This window comes from Carassius carassius, chromosome 29 (assembly GCF_963082965.1).
Source record: "Carassius carassius chromosome 29, fCarCar2.1, whole genome shotgun sequence".
Taxonomy (NCBI): domain Eukaryota; kingdom Metazoa; phylum Chordata; class Actinopteri; order Cypriniformes; family Cyprinidae; genus Carassius; species Carassius carassius.
The window spans coordinates 8,868,852-8,896,418 of record NC_081783.1 but is presented as its reverse complement, the minus strand read 5'-3'; the positions used below and the strand labels follow the sequence as shown (position 1 = coordinate 8,896,418).

At 38.5% G+C, this 27,567-nt stretch overlaps 1 protein-coding gene across 4 annotated transcripts in view; it reads right to left on the bottom strand.

Annotated features, from left to right (window-relative positions):
* Positions 1–501: 501 nt before the first annotated feature.
* ebf1a (EBF transcription factor 1a) overlaps positions 502–27,567 on the bottom strand; it is a 119,812-nt gene continuing 92,746 nt past the window's right edge. Inside the window, exons 11-17 of one of the 4 annotated variants that reach the window (XM_059515783.1) lie at positions 20,179–20,267; positions 10,773–10,838; positions 9,254–9,431; positions 8,272–8,451; positions 6,779–6,973; positions 5,939–6,010; positions 502–3,613 (exon numbers count right to left, since the gene is read on the bottom strand). In XM_059515783.1, coding sequence (XP_059371766.1) covers positions 5,940–6,010; positions 6,779–6,973; positions 8,272–8,451; positions 9,254–9,431; positions 10,773–10,838; positions 20,179–20,267 — 779 coding nt within the window. In that variant the 3' untranslated portion in view covers positions 502–3,613; position 5,939. The remainder of the gene's footprint in view (positions 3,614–5,938; positions 6,011–6,778; positions 6,974–8,271; positions 8,452–9,253; positions 9,432–10,772; positions 10,839–20,178; positions 20,268–27,567) is intronic. The other 3 variants (XM_059515784.1, XM_059515786.1, XM_059515787.1) reach the window with 3 other exon arrangements.

The following is a 27,567-nucleotide window of genomic DNA, read 5'->3' as shown; positions in this document are numbered from 1 at the left end:
CCTCATGTAATCGGGTCAGCAGAATCTTGCCAGTGACTTTTACAAGCTAATCAGATCAAGAGCATCTTAAATTAAATATGCAAACTAAAAAAAAAAAAAGAGATTAGTTTTTGCTGATGACCATAAATGCAAATGATGAGTCAATTAAATGCAATGCGCAGTTCAATTAATAAGTTGAGGAGCCCATCATTATCATGTTTGCGAAAGTCTGAGCCTACATTCATTATGCTATCAGGTATATAATAATTTAATGAATGGGGCTAATTAAAATGTGCTACTTTAAGGGGAATTAGCGGGTTGGGGTAGAAGGAATGTGGGCTGGGCCCAAGGAGAGATCATTCCCCAGAGATAACGAACAATCAGACATCTGTTGGCAATAACATGGCACAAAAATAACATGCCGAGTTACTTTTGTAACATCTATTTTCCTAACATGCCCCCAAATGCCTGCTTCTGGAAGAAAGGATCAAGGAGAAAAAAAGACACTCCAGAAAAAAAAAATCACAGACAAGAAGTAACTTTAATTTAATATTGTGAACTTTGAAAAGTTATTTTACAGCTTTCATCAAAAATGATAACAATCTATACAGTAGTTTTTATCTTGAGTTTTCCTATCAATAGAACGGTTCAGTGTGTATTCAGTCAAAAAAAAAAAAAAATTTAAACAAACAAACAAACAAACACAAGAATAGGAGGCAGGAAAAGAGACCAGCTTTTTGGTTTGACTCTTGTGTCCAATCAAATGCTTGTCATTTTATAAGGAGTCCATCTTATTCATTGCGATGGAGCCTCTAACAAAGCCACAAATGGAAAAGAAAAACATCATGAATGGTCTATCATCAGTCATTTCTGATAAAAAGTCCTCACACATCAGCATATTAAAAGCCATTTTTCTGTTAGATGACAGATCGCAGACACACATTACAGAAGACTGCACTTAAACCATTGATAAAAGAGCCCTGAAGACGATCATCGAGGGCCGATTCGGCTGACAGTAGAATTAGACTCGAGTCACAGCGTTACAGACTGGGAGTCAGAACCTCAGCTCCGGGGGCAAGGCCTTGTGCTCTGATATGGAGTCACTTTGCTCAGGGTGAGAAATACATCAATGATACCATACAAAGTGCTATGGCACGACCCAAAAACATGCAGGTTCACATGCACCTCCAGCTAAAGCCAACGTCCCCTCAGAGTGAACGGTGACACTGTAGAATATGGCTTGAGATTCTCCACCTCTCAAGAACGCAGCAGACATAAAAGAATGAAAAAAGGCAGCCTTTTGCTTTAAATTAACAAGAAAGTGCAACCCATGGCACTAGCAACACAGAAAATATAAATCATTAGTCTCTCTCATTATCCTTTATAATACAAACAACAGAAAAGGGGCAAATAATTCATTTAACCCTCCTCGTTTTAGGTAAAACAGACCAATTTGTGCTTTTTTTTCTGGAAAGAAATCCCTTAAGGAAATCTGTGGCTACTGTTACTGGTAGTGGTGGTTGTGAAGTCTGTACAAGTGATTGTATGCTTATGGGTTTGCATTGTTAAGGCATCTATACTGCTGGTACTGATATATGTGTGAGAGAGAGTGGAATAGACAGATCTATAAGCAGGCATAAATAATCAGATAAATAAAAGAAGAAAGAAAAGAACGTAGATTAAAACTTCATCAAACATGTCCTTCTAGGTTTGACACACAAAATAAAACCATCACTCTCAGAGAAGAGCCCATGCATGTTATTACAATAGTACAGGTTCTGTCAGCCTCAAAGAAAAGATATAGATTTATATATTCATCATATATTTATATATATATATATATATATATTTTATATAATCTACGTAACTAAATGCTGAGATGCTACTTTTTTGCCATACATTAAAAAATTCCAAAAAGAAAACAATTGCTTTTTAACTTACAAATTATACAAAAATAGACAATGGCTTTTTACGAATAAAATAAAAATGGAAAGCTTGACATGATACAAAACATGGACCTAAATTCAAACAAAGACATTAACAATAAAGACAATGCCGGTGATAAAAGCGAACAGATGGATAAACAATCACGAAAAACCTTCCACAATCAAAGTGAATTTGGGGAGAAAAGCAATATACAAAATCTGGATATACATACATTATTTATATGGATATTTTACAGAGACTCCCCTCTTTTTGTCCAGAATCCATGATTTGTGTTTGCTGAAATTGGTGAGATTTTGTGTAACTTATGCAATGAACTGACTGTCAGTATTATTATGAGCTGCCATAAGCCATTCTGAGATAAATACAAATAAAACAAAGACTTTGGCAACAGAAAGTATATGTACAAAAATAGACAACTACCAAAGTGTGCCAAACAAATTGCTGGGTGTTGGGTGTTTGACACATTTGGAAAGCATTCTTCCTACAATGCTGTCTAAACATGAAAATACTTAGCTAATTCAAGTAATGTCCCCCAAAACAAGCCAGAGAAACACATAGAAAAGGAAAAAAAAATGGGTTGCTTTAACCGTTGGCTCTGAAATAATATTCTTCTTATACTTCATTTAACCTATGTCCTTCACTAGTAAACACAGCAAACCAAACACATTAAAATGTATATATCACAGTTTCATTTTTTTTTTCATCGACAAAGCAAAAACTAAAAAGAAAAACAAATCAGCACATTCTTTGAGCACACAAAATTCAAAAGTTTTTTTTTTTCAATTGAAATGGCATGGCAACTGAGGTCTTTTTCCTTCAGTCCATCTGCTTACTGCATATATCTGCTCTATTTAGCAGCAAATATTTGCAAGAGCATAAATACTGATTTGTTGTGGAAATTGGGTCACTTTTTCTTCTCTTTGAGGATGGATCTGGACATTGAAAAATTACAGCATGACAGCATTTAATAACTCTTAAATAACTTTCCTACATCATAGCCATTCAAACCAACTGGTACCCAAATGCTTTGTATGACTCTATGCTTTAAAAAACAATAGGCAAGTGAGCATGGCGCTACAATTTCATTTTGTATGACAACAAACAATATTATGGCAAACGTTTTGTTGGCTTCTCTTTTTTTGAAAAAAAAAAAAAAAACCCTCCCCCTCTTCTTTTCTGTGTTCAAACGGTTGGCCGTTGCTCTCAGTTGGATTTTGCACCAATGTGTCTATTTATATAAAAACTGGTCAGTATTAACAGAGATCTGTGCTGTTGCCCGTCGCTGCTCCCAGAAACATTACAGATGCAACCGCTCCTAAAGTGTCATGTTTGTGTGATACAGTCTGTAAAAAAGGCATGTGATCGTTCAATTCATCAAAAAAGCCCATGAACAAAATGTAAAGGAGTTCCATCTCTCCTTTCTGCATGGGCAAAACACGGGGGGTGAAGTCCTTCGGTACAGCAGTCCAGAACAGCTTAAAAACAAAAGCAAACAAACCATTTCTTCCCATGAAATGAAATTCCTTTGTCAAAAGGCCTGAGTTTTAAAAGTTTAGTTTTCATGTCTCCTCCACCAGAAACTGCCTTCAGCCCAGAGAGTAGATTCTCTGGTCAGAGCTGAAATCAAATGTGCCTCTTCAGCGGCCCAGGAGCCCCTACATGGGAGGAACAATCATCCCTGGGATCGCTATAGTCATAAGAAGAGAGAAAGAGAGAGAAAAAGAGTAAGACATGGGATTGTTTGGTTTCATCTTTCATGAAACAAAACCAAAAGAAAAGCATCTGGAAAGGACATCGTACTCAAATGATATGATATGAAATGATTTTGCTTTTTAAGTTAAGGACTTCAAATAATCGAAATAATTTGCATTAGTTGCCAAAAATGTATAATTTTCTTGTGTGTGTGTATGAGAGAGTTTAGAAATAGTTGTAGTTTTAATGGATGATTTTAATCCTGATGCGCTTACTGAAATGTTGTGCAACAATCTATGAATAGAAACGTAAGGGTTAGCTTAAGACAATGCTCATGGATCACATCCAAACAACAGGGTAAAATATGGCTTCAATCAACTGAAGGAGGGATGGAGAGACTTAACGGACGCAGTAGTATATTCCATAGTTCTCTGTGCTTTCGATCACACCGAAGTTGTACATTAATCAGAAGGATGTACAATTCCCTGTGAGTGGATGAGGATAATCTTTATTCCGTATGATCCACCTAAGGTTGCAGGTCGTCCGTGTTTAATTGGAGTCATTGTCAGGATAAATAGTGACTTGCTTTACAGGCTGTATATCAGTCTCCCCATCAGGGAGCCATTATATGAACAATTCATCAATCCAATTAGTGATAACACTATAGGACGGCTTCGCAACGCATTAGCTAATGCTTCTCTCCCATGAGTACAAAGCTCCACGGGTTCCGAGGAGACGTTCAGGATATTCTTACAGTCGGAGGGATTTTGCATTTACATGAAGAGCGTAGAGGACAAACTCAGTGTATGCATGCAGTTGAAGTTATTTTTACCCTTAAAAATGACTTCCATTGGTGTAATCCAGTCATATTAAATAATATATTTGACTTGAATAAAAACAGGTCATTTAAAGCAGTTTTTATTTGACCTTGTAGCGTTTCGCCTGTTTCGATGAGTGACTGAGTGTTTACTTCACGTGCCTATGGGGACCGACGCACATTTATGCGGACATCATTTTTACGAGACAAATTACATACAAACAGCTATGCTAATGAAAAGTGCATGCAGTGTATACATAGTCTGACCGAAATTAACTGGCTTGCCAACATTTAAACAAAAATATCTTAAGCTTAGATAAATAATATTGGCTCTGAAACATTAAACAATGTTCAGTCAAACATTAGTATCACTTCTAATCATTATTGGCCAAGAAGGAGGAAGTCCCATGAGCACTGAGCCGGGTTTCTCTCTCCATCACTCCCAACTTTCAGCAGGCCACATCACCGCACCAGATTTTTCATGTAACATATTGGCTTCCTATTGATTTCCTCTCGCTGGTCCCTCATCTCTAATTCCTGGGTTATTTCCTGAGTGTCTCTGCCTCATTTGGAATGGAAAAAAAAATTGAGTGGTGACCGACAATCGGTCATTGGGTCAGAGTGCTGAGTGCATATCAACATACGGAGAGGAAGCACTCCACGCTCGCAGATAAGAGATGTCTGCCTCAAACGCTCAATTACTTTAATATTGTCTCACTGTGGATGTCTAGATATTTCAGATCAACACCCGGGGGCGAATGCTGTGCAGAGTAATTGTCATAAATCAGAGGAAGCTGATTATGGCTTTGTTTCAGAAAATAGTGAACATATGTCTTTATAGATGTCACACAACTGGTTTTATGTAGCCTGCTACTATTTGGCTGAGTCTCAAAAAAAAAAAAAAAAAAGAAGAAGAAGAAATGTACCTAAACTGAAACTAACTAAATAAATAAATAACAATAATAATAATAATAATGTAATGTAGGACCATTAACACATTTGTTTACATTGTGTCATGTTTGCAATTGTCAGTATACATTAAATCCACATATTTATTTATTGTCATTTTTTAGGCTGATTTTAATAAAACAAAATGGCCAGGATTACTTTATTACTTTATGAAAGTAATGAGAATGAGATTTGTCCATATTAAAAAATTAAAATGAAAATAATGCCCAAAATGCAGAAAATCTTAATAGCTCTAAATATTCAGCTTTTAGAATTTTATATTAGTGGATGTTAACAGACTTATGGTTAGTTAACTGACAAACACAAGCGAACACAAACAAACTCTGAGGAGGATTTGACGCGGGAAACAGGAAGTCAGGCAGGAAATGAAACACATATGGCATGCTCTTCAAGATGTGCAGCAGGCTCCCAGCAGAAGAGAGGAGAACGAAGGAGGATGAAGGCAGAGGATGCTCTGACAGTCATGCTGATGGATGGCTTAATGGATAGAAAGAGAGGATGATGAAGAAAGAGTGTGAGACAAGTGTAACATACTTCAGGAGAAGGCCAGTCCCTGCAGGGAGCTGGCGGTTGAGTACTTGCTAGAGTCCACAAAAGATTGATCTACTGGAAGCAGAGTGAGAAAGCAGGGGAAGGGAAAGGAAGATGATGGAAACAGAGAGAAAGAGAGTTATTTTTTAAGTACAAAAAGAGGAATTGGGTCAGAGAAGCAAATACAAAAACAAATTACCACAAGTTAGGACAAACTGACAGCTGTCTAAGTGTTAGAAGGCTGTAGATCAGACACTTCAGCTCGGTTTCAAAACAAGTGAGTTGCATCACTTCCAAATGCCTACTTAGACAGATGCCTTTCAACCTCTTAAGTGACTATTTGGAAAGCTTTACATAGGCACAGATTCATTGTGTTATATAAACAGTGCTCTGCATTGACAAAAAAGTACATTATTGATCAAAAGTGACAGTACAGACTTTTACATTATTGCAATAGATTTCTATTTTAAATAAATGCGGTTCTTTAAATAATCCTGAAAAAAGGATCACTGTTTTCATCAAAACATTAAGCAACACATTTTCACCATTAATAATGATAATATTTGTATCTTGAGCAGCAAATCAGCATATTAGAGTGATTTATGAAGCATCATATAAAGCATCAGTAAATTCAGCCTTGCCATCACAGGAATAAATTATTTTAAAATATCGAAAGGTATTTCACAATATTACAGTTGTACTGTATTTTTGATCACATTAATGCAGCCTTGGTGAAACTTCTTAAAAACAGTTTACGGAACCCCACGTTTTTGAAGGCGTGTGTGTGTGAATATACAGTGTGCATATATAGGTCAAGCTTTATATTCTGCTGTTCCTTCTCACCTTGGAGGCCGTTTCCATTGGCACTGGTGCAGGTGGGGGGCGGCGAGGCCTGGGGCCGCACGACGGGAGCGAAAGCGCTCTTCTGTTTGACTGCAGACACCATGTTGGCCGGAGAGAAAGAGAAGATGCCTGAGGAACTGCTGCAGTTGGAGGGAAGACTGGTAGAAGAGGCCATGGTGGGACTGGAAGGAACAACTGAGGGACGGGAATGAACGAGAGAGGGGAAAGGGTTTAGGGTGGATACCTCATAGACCTTATATATCTTATAGACCTATACCTCTCATAGTATAGGCAAATACCTTTATAATCCAGCCTCATGACAATGCTATTAGACCTTAAGAATAATAGTATAATTAAATTGCATTAGTATATATATATATATATATATATATATATATATATAGTACTCCTTGACTGGAGGTTCACAGTGCTCCACAGATGCAGTCTGCTCCTCTCAGAACAACATTAGCACTGGTCCCTCCCCTGTCCCATCTCTACCGCCTCTCCTTTTGTCTATTAATACCCTAAGAGCATTTTCCCCCTCAACGATTTTACAATTACTCCTGTCGTATTTCAGCTGCTCTCTTATATCCTGCTCTACCTTTATTGTTGTTATTATTCTGCGCTTAAATTTTATGGCAATTTCCCAAGTAAATTCTCCTGATAGTGTCATAATCCATTTATGAAGGCCTAACTAATCAATTAATGAAAATTGGAGTCCACAAAGCCTGCTCTCTCGCATTGATTGAAAGTGTCAGCATGGAGTCAGTGAGCCTGTTAAAATACTTGTTAACATCACGGAATCAAAGTACCGAAGTTGAATTGCTTCTCTCGCAATTAGTTTATTGATTTAATTAAGACGCTTTAATTTAGAAGCCGCGCGAGAAGATTGGTGTTATACGAATGGCTAAGCATTATAGACAGCGTCTGATCATGACTGAAGAAAAGAGTGGCTGGGATTTGATTTCTGCTCTTAAAGACACACACACACACACACACGTCAAACGTTTGGGGTCAGTAAGAAGAAGCTTCTTATGCTCACAAAGGCTGCATTTATTTGATCAAAAATCCAGTAAAAATCCAGTAATATTGTAAAATATTGTCACATTTCAAAACAACTATTTTACATTTTGATATATTTTCAAATGAATCTTATTCCCTAAGCTGAATTTTCAGCATCATTACTTCAGTCTTCAGTGTCACATGATCCTTTAGAAATCATTCTAATATGCTGATTTGGTGCTCAAGAAACATTTCCTATAATTATCACAGTTGATCAGGATTATACGATGAATAGGAAGTTCAAAAGAACAGCATTTTCTAGAAACATAAATAATTGTAACAGTCTAGTAATCTTTAGTTAATTGTGCTGAATGTAAAATAAATAAAAGTAACAATTTCTTTAAATAGAAGAAAAAAAAGAATGGTAATGGTAATTTTGAAAAATATATAAAAAAGAGAGAAAAACAGACATAGAGAGGATCAGTACTCACTGGCATAAGGAGAGTTGGCAGCAGAGCCATTGAGGAAGTTGGGCGAGCCGCCCAGGGTGGTCATGCCTGTGTTGCCGTATCCATTCATACTAGTAGAGACGGTACTGTAGCTACTCTGCTGGGGGGTCGTGCTGGGTACATAACCGTGAGGGGATACACTGCTTGTGTTTCGACTGAAACCTTAAACACACATATAATGAGGAAAAGAATATATTTAGAAATTAACAGAATCAGCTCCTGGTCATCATTGACTTAAATTTTATGGAAAAGAGCACTGTGAGCATTCTACTAAACTCCTCCTTTTTTGTTACAGGGTAGGAATAAAATCATACACGTCTGGAATGTCATGAGGATGAATGATGACAGAAATCTCATTTTTGGGTGAACTATTCCTTTAAAAAAAAGATGTGTGTGTCAGTGGCATATGGAGGCAGATAGGACAGGAGGATAATATGAACTATAAATATACATCAGGACATTAAACGCTGACATGGGTGAAAGCAGCAGGAAGTTCTCGCTCCAGAAGTCCCCGCTGTCTGGTACAAAGGCAGCGCTCATCTCTGCTCTGCTTACTATTCATTCTCCCTTTCATCAGACCACTGATAAATTATTGCTGACTTAACACAAATCATTAACTGTCACAGAGGCCAAGGAATGCTGAGGTGAGGTAAAGGAGCCTGGAGGTTCAGGGAGCATTGCTGAATGCTTGTATCTGTCTTTATGCTGTGTATCTCGCTAGTTTTCACCTACTTGCCTAAGGTTTGAAGGACGCAGCAGACTACTGAATACCGTGATCTGGCACAATTTACTGAGACAGTACAGAATCACTCTTATTTAAAAGGGAGACAAATGGAAAACCGACAATGATTTGATAATTGCTCAAGTGTTTTTGCCCCTTAATGTCTCTCTTTGCATACACACACAAACTCAATCACTTTTTTGTGAATGGTCAAAATATAAGATTGGTGGCATCTCTGCTCACCCTGATTGGCTCCTTGTACAGACTCAGAGACATTGACAGCGAGCTGGCTGTGGAAGGAGTTGACTCCCATCATGCCAGCGTGGACTGAGCTGTTGGCCAGACCTGGCAGCTGGTTGTGTCCACGTGGGACGTTGTAGAGTGCCTCTGCGATATCCGCCGCTCTTTTCAGAATGATTTCCTGTTAGGATCAACACAAAAATGGACCAATGATTAAAAGAATATTATGTAGCTAATATATATATATTATATGAATTATATATATATAATTCAGTCACCTTCAAATAATCATTCAGTATAAATAATAATGGTTTGAATAAATAACAAAACAGAAATCAATAAAATAAAAAAATTAAATAAAATAAAAATGAAAAATAAATAATAAATCATCAAAAAATAAAAGTGAAAATAGTACTTAAAAAAAGAATAAAAATAAACAACAATTTAAAAACCAAAAAATATCCACTGCAATTATTTATTAAAATGTTTATATCTAAGCACAGGCAACCTATGAGCTGCCAGATAAAATTCACCTTGGTAAAATAAGATCATATGAATCAGTGAATAAGAGAGTCAGTATTTTTTTTTAATACCAAAAGAACAAAATCTAGAAGTAAAATCATTAAAGATGTCTTTATCTGATAGTCAGCCCAGCCAGAGAAAAGACACTAGTTTTGGTGGCTGGGGAAGGGGGGCTGCACATTTTGATGGAAAATTAATGTCTCATAATTTCCCCTCATAAAGACTACAGGACCGTGAGGAGGTTGGGGGGATAGGGGTTCCTGAGAGAGAGCTCTTTGAGTGGGTTGATGACTGGAGTCATGCTCCATCCACTACCCAGCCTAAATAATTCAGCATCGCTGCACTCATGCTCAGCTCTCAATCGATGAGCATATGCCCTCACTCGCAGTTCATAACTGATCTAACATTGAAGATGCCCTTGTGGTCATTCAAACCAATGAGAGAGAGAGAGTTCTGGAGGAATTATATTGGGGGATTTATGTTGAGGAAAAATGTTAGGGAATATTAGAGAACAATTCTATGGTCTTAAAGCTCTAAAATGGCCTTAACTGAGAACAAATGCTTAATTGTGTTGCTCAATTAAACCACTGAAATGTGGAACATGGCATTATTTACAATGATCCTATAACACATTGTGCCTCTTTTACTAATTATACAGTTTTATCTCTCTTATGCACATGCACTCTTGCCTGAGAGGATGTGTAGCTAAATTTAACTTTTTATTTTAGAAAAGTTTTTCAATTTCTAATAATATGCAGTCTTAACAAATTACTTCTTTCTAAGATAATTTTAGAATGTGATTTCTAAAAATTATAAAATGTCATAGTAAATTTAAAATATATTTTACACCCAAATTATTTTTTAATTGTGATTTCTACATGAATATGCACCTAAACACATTTATGAACAAATACATGTATATGCATGGATAACGAATGGGGCCCTTTTTGTCTCTGAGTGCTTATGGTTTGACGTTTCATTGTGTTCAACTGAATCTCACCTGATTATTGTGTGGCATCCCATACAGAGCTTCCACCAGGTCTGCTGCCCTCTTCAGAATCACCTCCTATAAGACAGAAAAGACAAATGTGGCACTTTAGATTTCCATGACAGTTTTGATGCTAAATGCACAAAACATAATCTTCATCACTAGATCAATTTACTTGACAATTGGTGATAATATAACTGATAAAATGGAAAAACAATTATGGATAAAATGGGGAAAAAAAGAATAAAAAACATTTTATAGACATTTTCTGAAAACAAGTCTTAATCATATGCTATTATTTTATGAAATTAAGCAATTTAAGTAGTTTAGAAAGCAATGTTATTATTATTAAAAAAAAAATATTAAGCCAACACATTGCATTCAGTTTTTCCAGTCTAATTGGTTGCTTGACACTCGACAGACACAAACAAACTTACACTACAATTACTACAGGATCAGTCCCTTTGGAACAACATCAGTTTCAGTGCTTTACTAAAGGGCAAAATGCTAGATCGCCCTTGACAGGGTTTAAACATGCAACCTTTGAATTGCTAGCCAATATCCTTGACCACAACTCCCCTGCCATTTTTAGAGGGTTTACGTCTTAGAAAACACTTTAACAGCCCCGTACTTCATCTAGCTCTTCCTACCAACAATACTGCCACCGTTTCCATGTATAATACATGAATACAAACACATTTAGAGCAAATACATGCATGTTAGTACATGCAAACGACCGCTCCGCAGGAGGCAAGAGCTACAGTAACGCTATTTTCCTTCCAGGTAATCGACTTTCACTTCCATAACCGAAAATCTATTTATTACCATCCTTTTCACACATTAAACATTTATTTACACAGTGTTTTTTACACTGTGTATTCATTTCCTTTCTTCCAAGCCCTCTTCTCCTCTTCATTTTTTTTAAACCCTGAAGCTCCAGCGGAACCCTTTTTAAAAGTTAATGTGCCAGTGCTGAGGAAATAAGCTCGCAGTGCGACAACCAGAAAATTGTTCTCACCCTCGGCGTATAACCCTCGCTGTGAACAAGCCCCCGAGCATGTGTGCCTGCCTGCTAGCCGACATATTGCCTTTCAATCAGCCCCCCCGCCTCCCCCCGGCGGCCCCAGATGCAACACACAGGCACGAACATGACGAGGGGGTCAGCAAAGCAATAAAGATTTTTAGTGCGCTGTCCAAGGTGCTAAATTCACTCAATAATGGGAGCTCTGGCACTGCGTTAACCCCTCGTTAGGGGTGCTTCGTGGGGGAGGCGCCCGTCTTCGCTCGCCCGGGCTTGGGCTGGGTGATTGAGAGAAGTGCGGGAGCCTGGGGAGGCCTAAAGTGGTGCTTTAGTATGGATGTGTGACTCCGACGGACTCTCTTCTCCTTTACCCTCTTCTTGGCGGGATGGTGGAAGAACATAAGAGATGAGAAGCATTAGTCCATGGCTTGGTCCCCTGCTGCACCAGCACTGTGTCATTTTATCCAGTCCACCTCTCCTCTACTTCTACCCTTTTCGCACTCGCTCACCTTTGTTAGAAGGTCTCATCCTTACATATCAATCTCCTGTCATTACTATATTCGGGGGTGGGGGAGAGATCTGTTAAGAGGGCAAATCCAATAAGGAAGGGGCCAAAAGTTTGTCCAGATAAACAAATAAATGCTATTAGCACGGGCCGTGTGTGGTGGCCCTGTGTCTGGAAGCAGAGCCCATTTCCTGGGTGAGTAGCAGGGCTTCCAGTAAGGGCCAAGCAGGGAGCCAGGAGCGGTAAACAGGAAAGAAACCTGATCTCGGATCTGCGTGTCTGTATAGCTGTCTATCAGTCAGAGCCATCATAAACCATACTCAATCCTCCCCCTTCTCCGTGAGCTGCGAGCTACGAGGACCTGATCTCTGCTTCGACCCATTTGGAGTGTCTTTAGCACCCTGACAGGTGTTTTCCAGCCTTGTTTTCCATCAACGTGAAAGCTGAGATGTATATATAGATTCATAGTAATACATAAGCACGTATAAATGTGAATGTGTGCAAGCAAACAACCCCAGGCGTAGTGTTTTGAAGAATATAATATCAAATAGCCCACAGCGCAGCAACGTTAGGGCCAGCCTCCACATTAATGTGTGCTGGACATTGAATCTGTTCCTGTGTGTAAATTATGGTGGCTGGTAATATGATATACATTCATTAGGAAGGGGACTGCTGAAAAAATGAAATAAGGCCCGGGTCACATCTGGAATGTTAAGGCAATGGCGTCTGCACATTTACAAGAAAGCCAGGCCTGTAAAAACATGACAAATTTATTCCTGTGCTTGTTCATTTGCAATTTTATCATCTCCTAATGTTCTATTAGAGCAGTATTACCAGCAGGGTCACCGGCGTCGCTCATGCGGAACGGAGCCCAGTGATGATGTCATACTTCCTGCTCTGCTTCCCTAACCTCATGGACTGCTGGACTGCTGGAGATTCTGGTTTTATTAGCTTGACTGAGGTCCCTCACACTTGCTGCTGTGCAGTCTCAAAATAAATATATCTTATATATCTTTCAGTCCAAAGCATCTCATGGAAACAAAGGCTGTCATGTGATTAACATTTTTTATTAAATGAATTACATGATATGCAAATTTAGGGGAAACGCCCCTAAAGAAGATTATTTAAAGCATTGTAGTAGATTAGTAAAGCACTGAATCAAGAGTCAATGTACTTTTATCTTATTTACATATTACTGAATATATAGCATAAAAAAACCTTGTCTAGATCAACTAACCACATTTTTAATTTTGGTAATTAAATATTTATAAACATAACATTAATACAGATTATAAATATTATTAATCATTAATATTGTTAATCATGCACTTAAAGTTAAATTGACAGCCTTAATGCAAGCATTAAAAAACTAATTTCTAGCATGTAAGAACAGCACATACTCTACATATGGTGCACCAAACGCAAACCCAATCCAAGTGGGATGTACATATAATCTTTGCAAGCTAACCTGACAAACTCATATGCCTCTATCTGTTTTCAATAACTGTAAATGCTTGGCTCAAACTGTGACCACACTGGTGTGTAATGTCATGTTGTTTATATCCACCAAGGCTGCAATCCATTTCGATGAATGAGGGCTATCATATAGTGAGCCTTTCCCTATCCTGACAATAATCTAATCTTCAGTTTCAAACACACCATTTGTCGCTGATGTAAGAGATAAGATACTCCAACAGTGAGTCAATACAACCGTGACAGTTCTCAGAACAATGTGTCAGGTTTTAATCTGATAGAAAAGTGCTTTTACCATAGTAATCGTAAATATATGACAGTAAGTAAATGGAACCTTATGAGTGCAGTGGTTCATAAAAATATGGCTTGTGGTGTTATAATGTATGATAGTTAATGATTTAGTCAGTAACAACAGCAAGTTTTTTAAGGTACATATGTGTTAATTACCTTTGCGTGAGGTAAACTGTGATTTATGCAAGAGTGCATTGAGTGAATGTGGCCATCGTATTGCGTAGACATGGTGAATCAAGTGTGAATTAGAGCAGAATGTCCGTTACATGAGTTTGAGCACAGCTGATGCACACTTCTTTGACTTCCGCAGATTTGAGTTTGCTCAAATTGTATTGCTTAACATGGAGGCTTATCCACTGAGCCTATCTAATGCAAAATCAAATATCCTTTGTCTCCCTCCAAACCCCCCCATCCCCCCCCCATATCTTCCTTCCATCAGTATCTGCCCATCATAAACATCAGTCACTGTGCTCTTTAACTAATGTGACTTCATTGCATAATTCATATTCTCTCCGGGCCCCAAAGGTTACTTTCTGAAAGTCAATAATAACCTGTCTGTCCACATCTGCACAGTACGACAGTGGAGTGCAGCCACCAACAATTTGCAAAGACTCAATTGCTTATATAACGAATACAATAATAATTAAAAAAAAAAAAGTTTTGCTACAGTTGTCTTTACTTGCTTTGAGATTTGCAATGCTGGCCTAGAATAACTTGTGCAGGTTAAGTTTAACTAGAACCATATTCAGATATTTTATAGCGGCCTTATGGATTTCCCAGCAAAGTATAAAGAGCGTGCTGCAGTGTTACCCAGAAGCAGGAGATTTTTTCCTGGAAGCACAGATTGAATTCTGGACCCTGTGGAGGCAGCCAAGGGGGATCAGGTGGATGTGAAGTGACAGGGAAAATGTGGGAAACAACGCTGACAGAAAAGATGGAGAGAGACCAAACAAGGCCGCAGCCTAGATGTGCTGAATATGGGCCAGGTGCGTTCTGGGACGAAGATTCCACTATTCAATTATTAGTTTCTCCTTCAAATGATTCCATGTACAATAGATAAATATATAAACTCTACAATAAAAAAAGAAAAGAAAATATTTGTGATGTATTACATTAATCAGTTATTAATATATATATAAACATCCATTTAAAATATGAAATAATATATGACAAATATACACACTTATATACATTATAATACATACTATATTTTTAACAATATTTAGGAAGTCAAAGGTCTCTTGTTCCATTCAATGGGTCATTGTGGGCATTATTTTACTATCACTAGTACCACACGTGCAAAAATCGTGTTGTTATATGGTACTTCAGATGTGATATTTCAATAAATTCTTCTTCAAAATATATATATATATAAAAAACATCTTGTTGAACTATTTCTGCGTAATAAATTTGCTGGGCTGGATAACATAGTAGTAAGCTTGTTCAAGGACTGAGAGAGAAAAGTTAACCTGCCGTGTTCCACACTTGGCCCTCACCTGTGATTGAGTCCAGCAGTTTAGAGAAGTGCCGTCAACAAACTGTTATTGCCTCAATAAAGGGCAAAATCAATAGTTTGAACGAGAGGAGGAGAGACAGAAATAGGGAGGGGAATACAGAGAGGGAAAGATGCATACAGCCTCAGTTACTCGAGGAAATCAGGGTAAAATCCATTTGGTAACACCAGCCTTGTCCCGACAACTGGCCGGACATGTATAGGTACACAAAGAAATTATTTCTCATTTACCTTTCCCATGTTCAATACCTCTACACCCTCTTTCCTTGTGCAGCCTTGGCTGCCTCTCCCACCTTGTGGTGACTCAATTATTGTTGGGTGAGCAGTAATAAAGTGAGGGCTGTGGTGCCTTCGATCGGCTGACCTGTGAGAAGGCAGCACCGGACAGCTGACTTCACCATGATGGATCACCCTGCTCTCTCTCTCTCTCTCTCTCTCTCTCTCTCTACCTTACCTCTGTACCTTTTGTTCTCTCTCTCTCTCTCTTTCTATGCCAACCTGTCAAGGCCCAGGACTTAAGGTGTACATGTTGTGATCTGCATTCTCTGGAGATGAACATTAACCAAGTTGGCATACACAATGAATACCTGTGTGTGGGCTCTATTTTGACATGTGCATACTATAGAGGGCAACATTTGAGGGTAAAAAAGTCATTTTCTATTTTTCATTTTTTCCATATAGAAAAATGTAAATCTGTCAAGAAAGACCTAACATGAGCTTGGGGGTTGTTAAGTGATAGCATATGCTTCTGGTGAAGCCAAAAGTACACTAAGCCCTACACTACCTATAATCCTCCAAAAATAAAAAATAAAGAGGTCCAACTTGAAACCAATTAAAAAATAATAATAATAATTAGAAATGAAAAACTCAATGAAGGAGCTCAGCATGTCCCAGCCCCACTCGCATGAAGCAATGTGAATAACGTATTTTGTAACAAAAACTTCAAATATATTGTATTTTGTACATTGACTATTAGTCAGTTTTATATTGTGGTTTCTTTTATTACATATTACATCATTTGCAGTGCTTCATTGGATTCCAAGTAGTTCCTTCCCTAATAAAATACATAAGCATCTAACTCTAAATTTTGTTGCTTTAAAGTTTGTAAGTTTTTTTTTTTAAATACCAATAAAAAAAATGCATATCACACACACACACATGCAGAGCATTTTTTAAATGTCTTTAAATAAAAAGTGGTTAACATTTGTATTTAGACAAATATAAAAAAAATTATAAAGGTTTTAAAGGAAAAAAAGAAAAAACGCAAAGAGGTTAAATATAAAAAAAATTATATTGCTTCATTTTTTTTTTAAATATGGCTATTTTTCTTACCCAATTAGATTTTTTTTTCTTTTTATAAGCATGAACCTCAATTAATTTGGTTAGATTTCTCTGTAAACAAGGCTTAATATGTCATTTTGTTTTTAAAGTGGGGTTGTTGAAAAAGTGGGCACGCACTTCAGTATCTTAATATAACCAAACAAGCATCTAACTGCTTCCTCAGGGACTTCCCCTATACCTGACCCTGAAGCTGTCTCACCGAGTAGTTTTGCCTACCTGTTTTATTCAGCACCTCTAATAGAGTGAGGCTCACTTGTGGGCCATCCCACCCTATTCATTAAAAGGTAAAGAATTGATTAAAAATATGGGCGGCCGTTAAGCGGGCTCTCTGGGGAGTGTGGCCATGAGTGTATTCAGATCTACCTCCTTTGCACTGAAAATAGTGGGAAAGATGTGACAAGTGACCCCGACCATGACCCACCTAATTCATTCAGCTTCATCATCAGCCCAGGAAAATGAATCCAAATCAAGCCAAGGTTAAGATCACAGAGAGCATATGTGAGCAACATGCTGCCCCAGTTTCAACGAGAATTACCAGACTGTTCCAATATGGCAGAAAGAGAAAAATAATCATCATGGGGCGCATTTAACTTTTCCTCTTTCTGCAGAGAAGCTGACAAGCAAATGACAAAAACAGGGTTCCCGAATATTTTGACCAATTGATTCCTATGGCATGTTGAATTTAACAATATTTTCATGGAGTATATACACTAAAAACAAATAAGTTAAATTAAAAAATTACAATTGTATGAATATGGAAATGGAAATCACAATTGTAAAATGTAAAAAAAAATATATATATATATATATATATACATATATATATATCCTGATATTTGCAGATGAACGTGGGAACTTTCAGTATGCTATTTTAAATGTCTAGCAATTTATATTTTATTTGTATCTGTCATTATAAGGGTACATTTATATCTTCATCAGTGACATCAATGAGCCAGTAATGTAATAGTCCCTATCAGCGTAAGGCGGGACGAGTAGCAACACATGTTTGCTGGGCCCTTTAGCCGGTCAGCACAGTGCTCCAGTACATGATGGAGGGGGAGTGTGTGTTTGCAAGTATGCGTGTGTGTGTGTGTGTGTGTGTGTGTGTGGTAGCACAGGGTTCAGACTGTGGGACTGCAGAGGAAGGTATTCAGACAATGTCCATGTGGTTCATTAGGGACTGAGATCAAACACTGTGGCCCTCTTTAGCCCCACTGACAGGAGACAGAAGATCTGTCCTCTCCCCACCAGCTGGGGAATGGACTCTAACATGAGGGATGAGTGAGAATGTGAGCGAAGAGAATGAAAGAAGAAATAGAGAGATAGAGGGAGTAAAAGGACTGCTATGTGAGAAAGAATGTGCAATCTCCTGATGTTAGATAAAAAAAAATATAATGGAAAACTGTTTAAGACATGTTAAGCTAAAGATATTCTTAAGCTACAGATAACATTTTGGACACACCTGAGTTAATATTTTCATGATCTAAAAACTCAAAAAAGAGTTTGCAGTGAAAAATGTATTAATTATTTTTAAACAAAAATATTTAATTAAAATTTGTAATGTTTTTTTTTTTTTTTTTTTTTTTTAGCTGTAGTCAAATATGAATTCTGCCTATATGATTCTGTTTGTTTTAGAAAATAGTTAAGATTGTTTTCCCCAAGTGGATGGTAAATGAAAAGCTTTCATAGTTTTGATTTCATCATTATTATGTAGATAAAAGTGCATGATAATAATAATAATAATAATAATAATAAATGGGAAATATGCACACATTTGACAAGCATATTTTTTTAAACCTTGCCTGACTACAACACCCAATCTGTGCTGTCACCCATGACCCATTTAGTGTGCCTGGAAAATGTTAAAATTTGACATCATAAAGGCTCAACTATGATATCTATTCCTGTCAAACACTCTACCACATCACTGAACTGTGTGCCTCAATGAAAATAAGGAGAGGGAAAAAACACACTGTGTGCCAGGATTATTATAGTCATAAAAAAAACTTTTGCCTCAACAAACTCCTAAATTGCTGCTTATTACTAGTTAATAAGGTAGTTGTTAAGTTTAAGTATTGGGTAGGATTAGGGATGTAGAATATGGTCATGCAGAATATATGCTTTATAAGTACTAATAAAAGGCCAATATGTAAATAATAGGCATGCCAATAAACAACTAGCTAATAGTGGGAATTGGTCTTTACACTAAAGTGTACCTATAAAACTATAGTAGTATTACTATGATATTAAAATAACATTGCTGTGTGCTGCAGGTCACATGAGATCAGCAGTCCACTGGAACTACCTGGCCACCAACTCTACATTTGCCTGATTCCTGTAGATTGGGTTTGGTTTGACTCCACATTCGTTGACCCCCTGGTCTAATTTGATGTGTTTAAGATGTAATGGATTGGGAGGTGGCTCATGGGCCGTGAATACTGATGGCCCAGCTTTGATACAGAGGGCTTCTAACAGCACAAGGTCAGTCCTGAGCGTGAGCAGGCCCAGCCAGCCATAATTACTTTTTTTTTTTTTACACTATTAAGTAGTGCTGCTGGAGTGGGGCTCTGGGGTATAGGACACGCACAACAAGATAAAGTAATGTTTATTTATCCCTCCCAAAGGATCCATTTACTTGGCCTGCCTCTCCTTAAGAAATGTGCATGGAGAGAGAAATAACCACCCAACTGGGTCCACAACTGGGCTCCTTTCATGAGAATGCCGAAAACAACTGCATGGAATTGAATATACAGTATATAATCTCTGAACTTAAGGAGTCTTTAATGAATGGTTCAAATACCTAGACCGTGTTTCAGTTAAGGCTACCGTGATAAATGGAAATCGGGACCAGTGTGTTTATGTTAGTAATTGCTCTTTGAAAATAAAAGCGAAGTAGAGAAATTAAAGTCAACACTGAAACCCATTTTTCTTCTATAATGCGATGAGTGAAACATCATATTCAATGAGAAAATATCTAGACGATGGGAGTTATTCTTTGGGATTACTTATTCTTTTACATACCAGATTAGAGCCAAACAGTGTCTAAATAGTTATTTGGGTATTGGTTTTGGTTTGGGTATTGGTTAACATTATCCAGTAGCCTGTGTGGCCTGACTGACATCAGCAGAAAACAAAAAGCTATTTGAAAGGATAATCTTTGGAATAAAGCACCAATGAACTGTTCACAATAAGAAAGTAAATAGGGTCAATATTGACTTCATGTTAACGTTTAAAGAAAGAAAGCACAATAGTTACGTCATGTTAGAGAACTGACCTTTGGTAAGCGCTCAGGGTCGCCTGGGTGTCTAGGGATCACCTTCTGTAGCCGCTGGAAACCGTAGTCAATAGTGGGTTCATTCAGTGCTGCAGGAAAAAGAAAATTCAACCATGTTACCGCAGGGTAATTCAACACCCCTCTGCAATTACCATTACAAAGAAATCTATATAAAACATAAGTGTAATTTCCTTCAGACCTCAATATATGGTTCCAAAAAACACAAAAGCAAAAAGCAATAAAATGATAGCTAAAGTATCAAATATTATGTTTTCTAACTAGCTGCCAAAATATCTGTATCAATTCCCACTATGCTTTAGCAGTTTGCAACCACAAGGCACCACTTTATGAATAAAACAACACTTTTTTTGTTTGTTTGTGTGAATGGATCCTGTCTATTTTTGCAGTCGGCGCAATGGCACAACCTTCATGGAAAGCTTCAAAAACCGGTTGTGAGCAATGAGACTTGAGACAGATTCAACCGCATTGCAGGTGCTATAACAGCAATGTAACTTTGTGTATTAAATTATAATAATTTACTATTTAACAATTAATTATAAATAATTTATTAATAATTTAAATGATTAAAATTAATAATAATAATACTAAAAAATTGACAAGTTGAAATTATTATTTGTTGCAATCAATATTATATGGTGAACACATAATGTTTATTAAGCTTAACTAAGAACTGAACTAAGTACTGAACTAAGAATATTTCTTTAAACACAAAAACACATGCAGCTAATATCACACATTAGAACCAGAAGCAGGCAGATCATTTCACCTATAAGCAAGATTAAGATCAACACAGAATTTAAAGGCGCCTTTTTAAATTTGCTGTGTCCTTAAACAAACTCCAATAACAAATAATTCTGAATTCTACTCCCTCTTCTGTTTTGTATACATAAGCAACAGTAATCTGAAAAACAAAACCTCTGTTATGAGCAAATAATTAAATTAAAGTTTTCATTTCTGTAAAGCGGCACCTCCCACTCCTCAGAGGCCCACAGACAGCTTCATGAATGCTCACTGAGGACAAAGCAATAAGATAATATTGAAAAAGGAACCCGATCTGTGTGATAGGGCCAAACATCCTGCACGGGTGGACCACATGGTGCTTGGTCCAATGTTTTTCTAACCTCCCTGGATTGAGTGGGACTTTCACACTGAGACAATGGGTCTTTCTCCAGCACTGGCCCACTGAGATTGTTTGTGTGTTTATCTGTTGTGGTGTTAAACTCCAGCCCTCAGGGGCACATTCACACAGAGCCCTTCTTTGCTTCACTGAGAGAGACTAAGAGATGTACAGAGAGATATATTTCAGCAGAGATACTCGATATTTGATATGCAGCATACAGAAAAGTGGTCCCAAAAGTAGAGCCCGACCAATTTATAGTTTTGTCGATTTTATTGGCCAATATGAGCCTGTTGTCGATATATTGGTATTGGCGAATATGCCACCGATATTATTATTATTTTTTTTTACAAATCATATAAGCGCACTCCATTATTTGCTACTGACCTGGATAAGACGCTTTAAAGCGTAAGTCTATGGAAAACCATTGAAACTTTGAACGGCATTATCTCCGTAACGGCGCAGCGGATCCGCACCAAATTCGGGGGATCCCTTCAGCTCAAGGAACCCTCTGGAATGCCGAATCGAGTGTACGTCTAGAAGCCCCCTTTCGAATGAGACCCCTGCGTCAACAGCCCCCAGGGTTCGGGAGTTACGTATGTTACGTATGACGCCGGATATCACTGAAATCAGACTGATTTTGTTTTAAAGTTTATTGTTAAATTGTTAAATGCTTTGCCTCCATTACATATCTTTGTCACATCTTTATAAGTGATTAATCACCACATTTGATTATTCATTACAATAAATGTGTTTATGTATATATATTCTGTTTATGTATATACTATATTCTACAGTATATATAGTACCAGTCAAATGTTTGGACACACGAATGGGAATGTGTCCAAACATTTGACTTGTACTGTATTATAATATACACAAAGAATATTGGCCGATATAGCAATATTGGCCTTTTTTTACTCCCTAATATCGGTATCGGCACCAAAAAACCCATATTGGTCGGGGTCTACCCAAAAGTATTAAGACATGAAAGATTAAGAAATCTATGAATTTCAATGCCAAAAAACTTTTTATATTCACACTAGAGAAGTGTACGTTGGACGTAATGTATTCCACAATGGATGGAAGTCAGGAAAGAGGGCCAAGATCTTACTTTAATTCTCAAATACTATAATAAAATGATTTGGGTATATGACATAAGGTCCCTTAAGAGTCCCTCTAAAAGTTGTTCACTCCTCACATGTACTTTTACCCTCTCTTTTTCTCTTTTGTTAGACTGACCGCCTTTCTTTAGCCTGAAGCATCAAATCTCAAACAGAACAGAGAAGGAGCAGCAAAAAATAGCAATTGAGGACTGGACTCCTCTGGCCTTCAGTTAATTGTCTTGTTGAAGACTGGGGTAAAAGAAAAACAGAAGTGTAACAGCCTCTCTCTCTTCCGGCCTCCCTTCTGTTTGCCCTGTAGGCCGCAGCCTGGATGTTTCCTGAGGGAGTTCACCCAGCTCCCATCAGCTCCACAGCTGAGAGGACAGACTGTGGGCAGCCTCTGAATGCAGTGGAGTGGATTCAGATGGCCAAGGGCCCATACAGAACCAGACCCCTGGACCCCAGAACCCAAGCTGTGCCCAGCCTGGCCTTTCTCCACCAGTGAACAGGGGCAGCTCTGACTGTACATCGATGCCTCTTGATACAACATCCAATGGCAGGTGGGATCTACAGCTTTATGAGAACATGCAAATGCTGGTCAGTATCTAGTTTTGACATGGAGACAAAGACAAAGGCGCATTGAAAAGAAATAAGTTATTTGTGAAATGCCAGGCTAAATCCCAAACAACTCTATAAAATGTCATGTTTACTTTTACAATAAGCTGTAACTTCATTAAAAAGCGGTTGACATTGGCTAATAACAGCAGACCTCATCCGGCGAGACACAGCAGAGCTCAACGTCTCACTGATTGAGTGGCGGCATTAACCTTGACTCTCTCGGCCGCAATGACCGCCTGGATGCACAATCATTCACGCTGCACTGTGAATGACTGGCTGTTACTTAAAGAGCAAGACAAGAAAAAAAAACAGTTAAAACAATCCTGGAGAATGATGGAGAACAGACCACAGCTATCGGCGAAGGAAAGAACAACAAAAACAGTCGAATGTGACAGAATGATTCAAAGCCGCCCTGCAGCTGACAATACATCATATCTAAATAGGCTTCCTGTAATCAGGTCTGTTGGTGGTTTGGAGACAGGGATATGGAAGTGTGGACCGGTGCAGAGTGCAGAAGTGGCCCGAGTGGAGCATGAATGGGGGCTGGGGGGGAACAGATTGCAGGATATCGTAATGGGAAAGAAATAGATGGAGGCTGAATGAAAGATTGTGTTGTGCAGTATTACAGCAGGTCTGACATGGAGCTAGAGGAGAGAATGAATGGAAGAGTAAAAGAGCGTGGGTTGAATGAACTATGCAAAGAGAAAACTGTAGCTGCAAGGTCTGGACAGCCACCAGCTTCTGTGGCTTGAAGACAAAATGACGCAATATTCGCAACACAAATAATCTGATGTATTTCTGGGTGAAACAAAATAGTAATAGGTACAATACCATCCAAAAGTCTGGGGTTGGAAAGATTTATTTTTTTTTTTTGGAAAGAAATTTCAAATAACTTCAAATAAATGTTCTATTTTAATATATAGAAATGTTTTGTAACATTATAAAAGTCTTTACTGTCACTTTCGATCAATTTAATTCATTCTTGCTAAATTAAAGTATTAATTCATTTCCAAAAGATCAATAGTACTGACCCTAAACGTTTTAACAGTAGTGTAAAATGTATATGTATAAAAAAAAAAAAATTAAATACATTAATTGTATCCAGCAGTATTTGAATACATTTTGAAAAGTGATAAATGGTTAATAATATTTTTCTCTGACTAAACAGTTACATCATAAGAAAATTTGTTTCAATGGAAGATGAAGATATTGCCTGTAAATGAGACAATTGCCTGTAAATTAGATTTTTTTTTTGTATTTTTTTATTCAAATAATAACAAGAATTAATGATTTGTGAGACATGGACCAAGACCCGAGACAATTATTAGCAGAACTTTAATCTCATTATACATCATTTTTCTTCAAGAAAACACATGCAGTAAAAGCCATAAAAGAAGTGTCTTTAGGAAATCGCCACTAAACTCATTTAGGAGTGAATAATCAAGTGGCTGCTGGAGCAGAACTTTTGTGAGGGTCTAGACAGGGAACATTTAAAGTATGTCTCTTTCAAGTGGACCCATGTGCAAGCATAATGAGACACGGGCCGTGATGCAAAGCACCTCTGGGTGTTGAGTTGATGTGCTGATACAGAGATGGATGGGCCAGATCTCAGGCTAAACTGTACTCCGCCACAGTTACAGACATCTGCACATGTTTACTCTCCTTCATTGCTATTGATTTTCACATACTGTACAATCCTCTCACCAGCCGACTCGATAATGCAGATAATGCTTGCTGGGAAAGAGACTGTGTACTGAACAGTTAGCAGTATAGTGCTACTAATTTTATAAAGCCTCTGAACGCTCACTGAAAACAATGATGCAAACATTTCGTGGACATGAATCCATGCAATTCTGGTATGTGTCACAAATCAAACTGACATTGACCGGTGACAGTACAGAAGTTACCACAATAACAAACCCAAACCCTTGAGACCACACAGAGAAGAAAAAACACCTCCTGTGGTGGGTCATGGAGTGAACTTTATCAGAAAGATTGAATAAAACAGTGTATTTTGAGAGATACACTTACACCAAACAGGGAAGTAAAATCCCATGAGCTTCTTCATTTCCGGAGCCTCTATGTCCTACTTGGTGTGTAACGTTGTTTACCAAACCATGTACAGCAGACCTGTATATTTATAGAGAAACACCTTTCAACTGTCCATGCACTTGTTTACTTTTACAGTTCCAGAAACTCGCAAGCTGCGGTTTCCATTTCTTTCTGGGCTCAGGGAACGGTTTCACGACAGAAATAACACCGGCCAGCACCCAACATATATGATAGAGTTGGTTTCATGTCATCACGGATTCATTGCAGCTCTCCAATTTCATACGCGAAGGAGAACGAAAAGGTTACGTGTGATGTCATGAGCTGAAATAAAATCTACAAAATCAATATTTAAAAGAGCAGAATATCTGCCATATACCATGCCATCTCATTACGTTTACTGAATACAATCAATATAGGCAAATATAGGTCTGTTACGGATCTAACCGGAGCTCCTGGAGGCGTAAATTTAATGTTCTGCCTCGCGAACAAAAGAAAAAAAACTATCAAGGATCCTAGCCGATTTTCCAAAAAAGGAAAACTACAAATGCATTAACAATCGACAACTCTCCTTTTTCTTGTGAAGATGGGATCAAATCGAGTAAAACATATCAGCAATAAATAAATAAATGAACAACAACCACTGCTTGAAGGATTCCTCGCAATCACACAGATCAATGCTCATTGAAATTTCATGAAGGCACAGCCGGATCGCTTCATATTTCACAATAATAACTACAGGCCCGCGGGGGTGAAGAGAGGAGAGGAGGGGAGGGGAACGAGCCACTACTAAAAGACAATACTATGAGTGCTGTCAAAAGCAGATGGAGCCAGTCAAAACAGTGCGTTTTAAAATACCTTACACCACCAAAAAATTATACACCTAATATCTCGCACAGAAGCCCGAGGGCAGAATGTGGGCGGCAGTTTTTAGACGGTATTTGTGGCTTTCCTGTTTTTGAGACCAGATGCTAGCGCTGAGCTGCTGGTGGTAAATTGAATCAGCTGACCACACATAGACCTGCAGGGCTAGACTGACGGAGCAGAAAGGCATGCTGGGTAATTGGTCTTTAGCAGAACCTTTTAACAGGCACTTGTGGGCTTTGTACAGAGCTGTTAATGTCAGGGTGGTAATGTTCTGTACATGTTAGGGAATGGCAGACTCCGTTTTAAACACACACACACACACACACACACACACACATGTCACACCCAGGGGCTGGCTATGCTTTAACTAAGCCACACCCCTTCTCAACTTCCACCTCGAGGAGGTCCCCAAACCCGACCCAATGGCCAAGCAACACGAGAACAAGTAAGTGATAAAACAATCTTTATTTAAATATTTAAAAATAGCTTAGGGAATAGGGAAAGGGCAATTAAAACTAAACTCTGACTCGGCCCTCCAGATGGGCTATGGCCGGGAAGAGGTCAGGGAGCAAGGGGGCCACGGGGATCCGGGGCGTGGGGCTCGGGCCCCGGCCTGAGTCTTAGGTATCCGTAGCGCCCTCCTTCTTCCTCCTCTTCGCTGAATACAGCTCACGGTAAGTACTGGTTCACTCAGTTCGTTCTCGAGGTGCCCACTCTCTTTCTCTTCCTCCACAGGCAACGGCTCTTCGCTGATTACAGCTCACAGTAAGTACTGATTCACCCAGTTCGTTCCTTGGGTGCTCACGCTCTTTCTCTTTCTCCACAGGCAACGGCTGGGACACACAGGCACAGTTAGTTCAGCTTGGTTTTGCTCTCACCTCTTCGCTGATTACAGCTCACAGTAAGTACTGGTTCACACAGTTCGTTCCTTGGGTGCTCACTCGCTTTCTCTTTCTCCACAGGCAGCGGCTGGGACACACAGGCACAGTTAGTTCAGCTTGGTTTTGCTCTCACCTCTTCGCTGATTACAGCTCACAGTAAGTACTGGTTCACACAGTTCGTTCCTTGGGTGCTCACTCGCTTTCTCTTTCTCCACAGGCAGCGGCGTAAGTACAGGTTCCCTCAGTCTCTCCTCGTGTTACCCACTCTCTCTCCTTTTCTCTCCACAGGTATCAACTTGGGCACAGTAGCACAGTTAGTTTGCTTTGAATAGCTCTCACCTCTGGGCTGGACACAGCGTACTGTAAGTACAGGGTTCGCTCTATTCCTCCTCGTGTTATTCACTCTCTCTCTCCTTTCCTCTCCACAGGTATCAACTTGGGCACAATAGCACAGTTAGTTTGCTTTGAATGGCTCTCACCTCTGGGCTGGACACAGCGTACTGTAAGTACAGGGTTCGCTCTATTCCTCCTCGTGTTATTCCCTCTCTCTCCTTTTCTCTCCACAGATATCAACTTGGGCACAATAGCACCGTTAGTTTGCTTTGAATGGCTCTCACCTCTGGGCTGAACACAGCGCACTGTAAGTACAGGTTTCCTCTGTTTCTCCTTGTGTTACTCACTCTCTTTCCTTTCCTCTCCACAGGTATCAACTTAGACACAAAACACAGTT